The following is a 7,768-nucleotide window of genomic DNA, read 5'->3' as shown; positions in this document are numbered from 1 at the left end:
CGAATCTGCAAAAAGAAATGCATGCCCTCTTATTCGAACCACTGAACGATGGATATTTTTTAAGGAATCGTTTTCACTTATTGGTGAAAATCCCTTGGTATAGCTTTGCCGCGGGAAACAGGTGAACAGATACGAAATTTCTTCTTTCACATTTTATTCTCCGAAGTGTCAGATATTTGTGCGGGCAGAGCGTAGCCCAGAAGACAGGAAACAAAGCTGCTATACACTTCTAAGCGGACAACTTGTCTGTCCACATCCTAAATTAACTATGCTTTGCTCACTTGATCAATACTCCGAGTTTGATGCGCCGTACATCACCGGAACATGACTAGGAATGGCGATTGTGAATTACCAAGCGCTCTTTATTCACGCTTGAATAGAACCTTAAAGTCAGCTTCCACTGCGAAAAAGCTTTTCTGCTATACCAACTGCTAAACCATAGACCCGAAGGCACTACTAGAGGTCTGTTTTCATCCTTCTTTGTCAACAGTGGAGCTTAGAACCTCGCGCTCATTGATCTACGCATGCGCATTCGAGGCACGTAATTTACCGCAGGGGAGGGAAGAAAATGACTGCGCTATCTCGGGCGTGCCCCAGCTGCCGCGGGAGATGGCGCTGAGGAAAAGCCCAAGGGAACCTTTTTCCGTCTAAAGGAACCTCTTGACACGTTCGACTGCGTAGTGATATCCTCGCAGCACGCAACACAAGAGACCACTTTCACGATTCTCGTGTTAAATTGCGCCGAGCAGCCATCTTTAATACGTGGCTTGCAAGCGGCCGGAACACGAACGCAAACAAACGTGGCAGCGAAGCGGCTGTAAGGCGTGTCCTACGAAAAAGTTCGTCAACCCTCAAAATCTGCCCATAATACTCCGAAAGCTCAAAGTTGTTTGCGGAGTTCAGAAACAAACAAGGGAAGCTGACAAAATGCGAATCATGTTACGCTGTGATCCCAATGAAGCCATTATGATCGCCTTACCAAGCCTATCTATTAACATGTTAGAATCGGTCCAAAACAAAGCAGCGCGATTCATTCTTTCACAGTACTCTCGGCATCAAAGCGTTACAGCGATGAAAACATCACTCAATCTCCCGCCCCTAGTCATGCGCAGAAAATTCAATCGTTTATCTCTTTTTCATGCTCTCTGTCACAACAGCACACCATTTGCATGCTCACATATCTTTCCGGCACCGCACATCCCTGCTCGTGTAGATCATATCAACAAGGTTAAACCTATTTTTAACGCGAACAGAAAGGTTCAAGTACTCACCTTTGGTCCTGTCTATTAACGAGTGGAACTCGCTTCCTTCTAGTATCACCATTATTCCTGAAGCATCATCTTTTCAAGCAGCTCTTCTATCGCACTTGAATTCACAAACCTAATCTGATGTGCATTTTACCTTTCTAGCTCTTCAATTTATCGTCTATGTTACGTGCTCCATTAGATGCACTGAAGCGCTTCCCTGTTCCATGTTCCGCAACTTCCGACTGCAATATTTTCACTTTTTTTTTGAAGTGCTGTATTTCCGTATTTTGTTAGATGTGAATTTTTATTAAATATTTTTTTTTTTAAATCTCCGAAACCTGCTTGTCGCCTGTATAAATTGTTCATGGTTTTTGGTGCACCTATTTCTGCTTACAGCTTTTTGTTTGCTTGTATTGTAAATTATTTGTGTATAATTGATGAATCCCCCACCCCCCGCCCCCTATGTAATGCCTGCAAGGGCCCTTAGGGTATTTAAAATAAAAAAAAAAATAGTGCTCTGGAACCTAATAATGCAACCATTATACGAAATCAGAGAGTATATATCCCCTTATCTTGCTGCAATGACAACGTAGAGCAGGAAGCGGTCCGATCAAGGTAAGGGAAGCAGAGGACCCTTTAGGGTTGCTAGGATCATAAAGTGAATTTTAGCAAGGGAAAGCGTAAGCCATGTAAAGCCGAGAATAAAGTGGCCAGGTTAAGCATGGGAATTAGCCAGGGCAGGGTGACCGCGGTTTTCGCTACCAGGCTCATTGAGAGAAAAGAGGCTGATGATGACGAAGATTAAAAATAGAACCTTTCTGAATGCCACTCTCTTGGTAAATGCGCCGAAAAAATTGCTCGGTTTCGCTTCGGTGTTATGCAGCGTCAGTGGTTACGTGTCAAACCGATATCCCGGATTTTTCTAGAGTAGCGCATCTTACGACATCCGATGAAATGTACATTCAGGGATGTTCGCAGCGTCACGGGATGTCTGGGCGGGCAGTTGAAGAGGACAAAAATGGGGAGGGGGCGCGCCCCGTTGGCACGTGGCCCCAAAGAGAGAAGAGATCGAAGCGCAGCTGTAACAGCGCAAGCCGTAACCGCGCACTCGTCACTTCCCTGGGGATTCCTTTTGGAACGGTCCTCCCTTCACCTGCGGACGACCGGAGTCGCGAGGTAAGTCGAGCCGACACACGCAGCTTCCCTCTCGTGCGGAGATGCTCGCCTGGGCATCGAGAACATGCGTCGGTAGAACAATGCAATTTCGGTCGCTCCGTTTGCCCTTCATCGAACGATAGCTGCACGAGGCCTAGACAATGGCTGCGGCTGTAGTACCCACCAAAGCATAGTGAACTATGAGGGAGTAGTGCGCTCACTGCGCCGCGGCCCCGTGGGAGCGGTGACGTCACGAATGTTGAGAGCTTACAGCTTCGCTATGGCATCGCCACGCTAGACTTCACTGTAGGTTTGGCGGTCGCACAATGTACCCTGTGGGCCATGCTGTGTGCTCTCCGAGATCTGTTATGCATTCACGCTGCGTTCTTTGCGTGCAAATCTGAGCTTCTCTTCGAGTGTGGTGACGGCTTTCGTCCCCTGAGCTATCGTCCCAAGTGGCAATGTGGTACACGATTACTAAAAAGATTTGCAGCGCTAAAAGACGACACAGAGAAAAAAGATGCACAGGACGGCGCTACACTTTCAACAATGCTTTAATTCATGCAAACACACAGAATATATATGCAGCGGGTGATGGGAAGTTATCATGAGATGAGCTATAATCTTCCATATCTATCTAAAAAGGCATATTCATTAACGTGCAGCACCATGGTGACAGAACTCACGCAGCCAGACCCAGTTCTTTCAATATGATATGATTCTATGAGCTGTCAGGCGATAGCGTCCTTACATCGTTTTAATACAGTCGTGTCATACAAAAGGGCTCGACACGTGCCATCATTACATTTTCTGCAATGTAAGGGAAGGTTGGAGCCGGTTCCAGTCTTTAGCGAGTTCTTGTTCTCCCGTAGCCTATCATTAATACATGCGTGAGTTCTGTCACCATGGTGCTGCACGTTAATGAATATGCCTTTTTAGATAGATATGGAGGATTATAGCTCATCTCAGGATAACTTCCCATCACCCGCTGCATATATATTCTGTGTGTTTGCATGAATTAAAGCATTGTTGAAAGTGTAGCGCCGTCCTGTGCATCTTTTTCTCTGTGTCGTCTTTTAGCGCTGCAAATCTTTTTAGTAACTATGAACCAACAAGCCCAGCTTGGAGTCTTGCTATGGTACACGATATTATCCTGACGTTATGACATCTGTGGCTGTGCGCGTGCACGCGTTGCCTCTTTTGTCCAGCGTGTTTTTTTGTATCGGAGTGACATGGTGGTTTTGCTTTGAAATTGTATATAGAGTGGCAATGGAGACATTGGAGCAAAGCACGCGTGCATCGAGGGACCATGCAGGGAAGGCGCATGCAGCGCCACCGTACTCCCCGCCCCTTTGCAACATCGATGGCGTTGCACCAGGCTGTTTGTGGGCACTCTACACAATATTCTAGTCCACTTTAACCATAGACTGTTGAGTGTCACCTCTGGAGAAAGTAAGCAACGGTTCCAGGGGCTACGATCGCAACTTGTGCGATACCCAGTGTCAATAGGTTCGAGTAGCGTATCGATTCGTGCTAGTTCGCACTATAAGAGGTACATGACGCGTAGGAACAGTGTAAGCAGTGTAAGCAGCAGTACCGAAAACGAGCTTTTGTTTACTGTCTCTCTTCTGCGTTTTGTACCGTTCGTGTTGCGTATTCCTTACTACGTTCACGAAATCGATACAAGGTCCGTCACTTCCCACCGTCCCTTAAAAAGAAACTGATGGAGATAGATAGAGGCCTTATATTGCACATATCTTGTCGATAGTAATTCTGCGCAATACCCTCGCACCCCCTCTTCACCACGCGGCCAAAGATAACACATTTTCTTGAATTTGCGCTCCACTCCGCTCATGTCCTTTGCGATCCTGGCCTGACTAACCACTTCGGTCAGGAGGTGAACGTTGGAGGTTATTGCTACGAAATACAACATTGACATTGATGCTTCTTAGCGCCCCCCCCCCCCCCCTTCTTCAAAAAGAAACAGAAATAACAAACAAACCTTGTTCAGCTAGCAGTGTACTAAAGTTAAATATGAAAGTCACTCGGTCTTAAGTGATGCATCCTGAGTTCAACAAGCTGCAACATCCTCGGGAAATTTGCCTTGTCGTAAAATTGTAAAATGGATGTCGAGTGAATTCCATGCGAGCATAAACGTAGCGAAGAGGGAGGGGGGCAATGAATTAGTTAGCCAGGAAATGGGCCGGATCAATTCAAACAGAGTGTGAGAAGCTGTGGTGGAGAGACTAGTTCAGAAAGCAGTGTGAGAGGCCTGTCCTGCATTGGAGAATGTGTTTGGTTGCACGGTTGTATTGGCGTGGGAGTTATTAAATGTGTGCCTTGGTTATGATATTATTACACCTGTAGTTGCTAGCATACCTATAGGTGTTCTGCTCTCTGATTTGAAAGTAACAGTGGTCTATTTTACAGCTATTTTAGCAGTCTTTCACATTCATGTCTTTAAGGTCGTTTACTTATTAGGGCAACACTGCGAAATTTGGACACCTGTAATGCCCGATCGTAAGTTACGCGATTGCTTGATGCCGCCAGTTTAGAGTCATTGTCGGCCAAAAACACATTTTCAGGATTTTTGGTGAACACCTAGAATGACGTTTACCACTGGATCATGTAGCAGAGCGATGGACTCAAGTCCAGAAAAAGAAGGTAAATGAAATGCTCAGCAGTGGCCTTCATAATGTCTTAGAATTTCTTTCATCTTCTGTGCCTTCCACTAGCTCCAATTGAATTCTTCCGTTACTGCACCAGCGTTACAACATACATACGTTTTCATCCCCCAGCCTAGAGCTTCGTACGTTGCTTGTTCCTCTGCAGGTGTATTGCAAGACGCACTCGTTCCTGTTTACCTTTCTAGTGGCTCTATTGCAATATGACCTCGTCCGTGGTGTTCGCCGTCAAGGAAGAGCCTCCGAGCGATCCTGGCGACTTCGAAATGGCCGCTGACGACGCTGCTGACCGTGGAAACATGGACGACCGCTTCAACGATGGAGATTACAGCGACGTATTTTCTGAGAAGGCTGCCACTACGGCGAGGACCCGCGTAAAATGCGGCACTTGTCACAAGGTGCTCGCCAACCGCACCACCCTGCACAAGCACCTCCGCATCCACACGGGGGAGAAGCCCTACCCGTGCACCTTCTGTCTGCGCCACTTTCGCCAGAAGGAGCACCGCGACAAGCACATGCGGATCCACACAACAGAGGTGGGCAACGTTACGTGTGGCGGGACTATGGTGTTTTGCGCTGCTAACAGCTCGTGCCCTATGCGCAATGGTTTGTTTGGAGAAAGGGAGAAGGGTTGGGCGGGCGACCTGCCTGCTCCTCTCGCAAATAAAGTATTTTCTATAAAGAAAGAAAGAAAACCCCTCTCGCTACCTTTGGGTGAACATTTTTTTTTTTTTTTTTGGGGGGGGGGGGGGGGGGGGCGGTGAAGAAAATTTAAGTGGAAACGAACAGGTGAAATACAGTTTGCACGAAAAGCGTAAGTGATATTTGAGAAAGGCCTGTGTCCGGCAGCCAACTCATTCGATAATAATTATGATAAGGACGCACGACGAAAAAGACAGAGATGCATGTACTTTGACGTTCTGTGTTGATGCTGCTTCAGCACAAAACGCCATATGCTGCTAATGGTGAAGTATTCAGATGCCGGTTTTCTCGGTGTTATGTCCCGGAAAATGTACTTGCTCACCTAATGGACATTATTGTTATTGGAAGGGCTAACCTGGATATTTTCGCACAACTTTTCCAGTGTTGTTGAAGCGGAAAAAGTTAGTTTGCTCTGGCTGATTGAGTAACTGCTTCCAGGTAACTGCTTCTATCCATAGCCACGGGGTAGACTCTTGGGCATTCGTTAGCTATTTGAAACATCGCCCCTGACAAGACGCGGCTGTGGCACTACGTCAAATGAGTGTAATGTGCATGTGGCCAAGGTGAATGAATGCACCTTCCTGCGAAGCTTAGCCACATTCTCAGCAATAAGGGCGCAGTGACGGCCAGTATACGGACAGGAATATCCGTAGCCTGGACTGCCTCACGAGAAGAACAGCATCTCGTTCACGCAGCTGTTTGGGGGCAACCAGTCATTGGCTGAACATTCGTTAATGCACCTAAGTAAAGGAGCCGATGGTGCAGACAACAATAAGACATTCCCCGAAATTCATCGAATTTCAGCAGTGGTTTCGTGGCCTTTGTGATCACATTTTTTTTTATGAATGTCAAGTTAGTTCCGCCCCGCTATTACAAAACAATGTCGTGTAGCGGTTACTCGACACCGAAGCGGAGAAGATGGATGGTGAATATGCGTCAGCACCACCTTGACAACTGCTCCTTGGGGTCACCACAGTAAACAATTGCATTTTCACAAATTTGCAGCATCGCGACTTGGCTTCGCAGATGTTATTTCCAAATGCCGGTGTAAGCGAAAGACACTGACGGTTAAACCAGTATGTGCGAGAGAATCTGATATGCATGGGACGGTAGTACTACTCGTCAAGTAGGTGTTAAACTTGCGATTCTAATTTCATTTTCCTTTTGTTAAGTACCTTGCAGCTAGAAAAATAACTCCGTAATATTTTATCAGGTTGCCTACAGAGATAAAAATAAGTCTTGTCTATTCCATGCTGCTCTCTTTAGTGTTGCTTCTACCTGTAACTTTAGTGCGTTGACCACGATGCTTCTGCATTAATGAACTGGCGGTACAAGTGCATTTATTTTTTATTTACGTGCACAGATTGTCAGTTTTTATTTCTCCTTCAACGTAACGTTCTCAGTGGAATGCTTTCTACACAAGCGGCGAGCCACTTAAATATTTATCGTCTCAGACATGGCGACAAACAATTCGTTCTATTTTTTTTTATTTCCGCTATATTTTATTCTTTATTTTTTTTACGCCAAGCCTCTCTACGGTGACTCAATTGTTCGGGCGCTTACCTACTGAAATCAATGACATGGGATCAAGTCCTGGCCACTGCGACCGCTTTTTGATGGCGGCGAAATGCAATGCTCCCGCGTGCTGTGCCATGTCAGTTAATGAACGTTAATGAACTCCAGGTGGTCGAAATTACCGGAGCCGTCAAACGCGGCGTTCCTTTGAGAAGTTAAACCCTATAAGTTAAACGTTTTCTTTTGTGTCAACTTAACTGGTGAACTTGACAAGAATTGGAAACGCAACACGCTTGCTACAAACGTCTTCAGAAAAATGCACCTCTAGCCTCTGTGCGACCGAGATGCGGGTACCGTTATTAACTAATCTTTCTTTAGGGTACAGTTATTAACTAATCTTTCCTTAACACATGGGACAATTTATGTTGTCAATGAATTTAGATTAGCAGTTTACTTGCATTGTTG

The 7,768-nt window shown here is 46.0% G+C and overlaps 1 protein-coding gene across 1 annotated transcript in view; it reads left to right on the top strand.

Annotated features, from left to right (window-relative positions):
* Positions 1–2,234: 2,234 nt before the first annotated feature.
* Positions 2,235–7,768, top strand: part of LOC146196626 (uncharacterized) — a 9,946-nt gene continuing 4,412 nt past the window's right edge. Inside the window, exons 1-2 of the mRNA XM_084597044.1 lie at positions 2,235–2,423; positions 5,275–5,622. Of these exons, the coding sequence (XP_084453170.1) occupies positions 2,235–2,423; positions 5,275–5,622 (537 nt within the window). The remainder of the gene's footprint in view (positions 2,424–5,274; positions 5,623–7,768) is intronic.

Source organism: Amblyomma maculatum, chromosome 3 (genome assembly GCF_055883805.1).
Source record: "Amblyomma maculatum isolate TAMU_Amacu chromosome 3, ASM5588380v1, whole genome shotgun sequence".
NCBI classification, from domain to species: Eukaryota; Metazoa; Arthropoda; class Arachnida; order Ixodida; family Ixodidae; genus Amblyomma; species Amblyomma maculatum.
The sequence above is the reverse complement of the archived record's forward strand: the minus strand, read 5'-3'. Positions and strand labels throughout refer to the sequence as shown.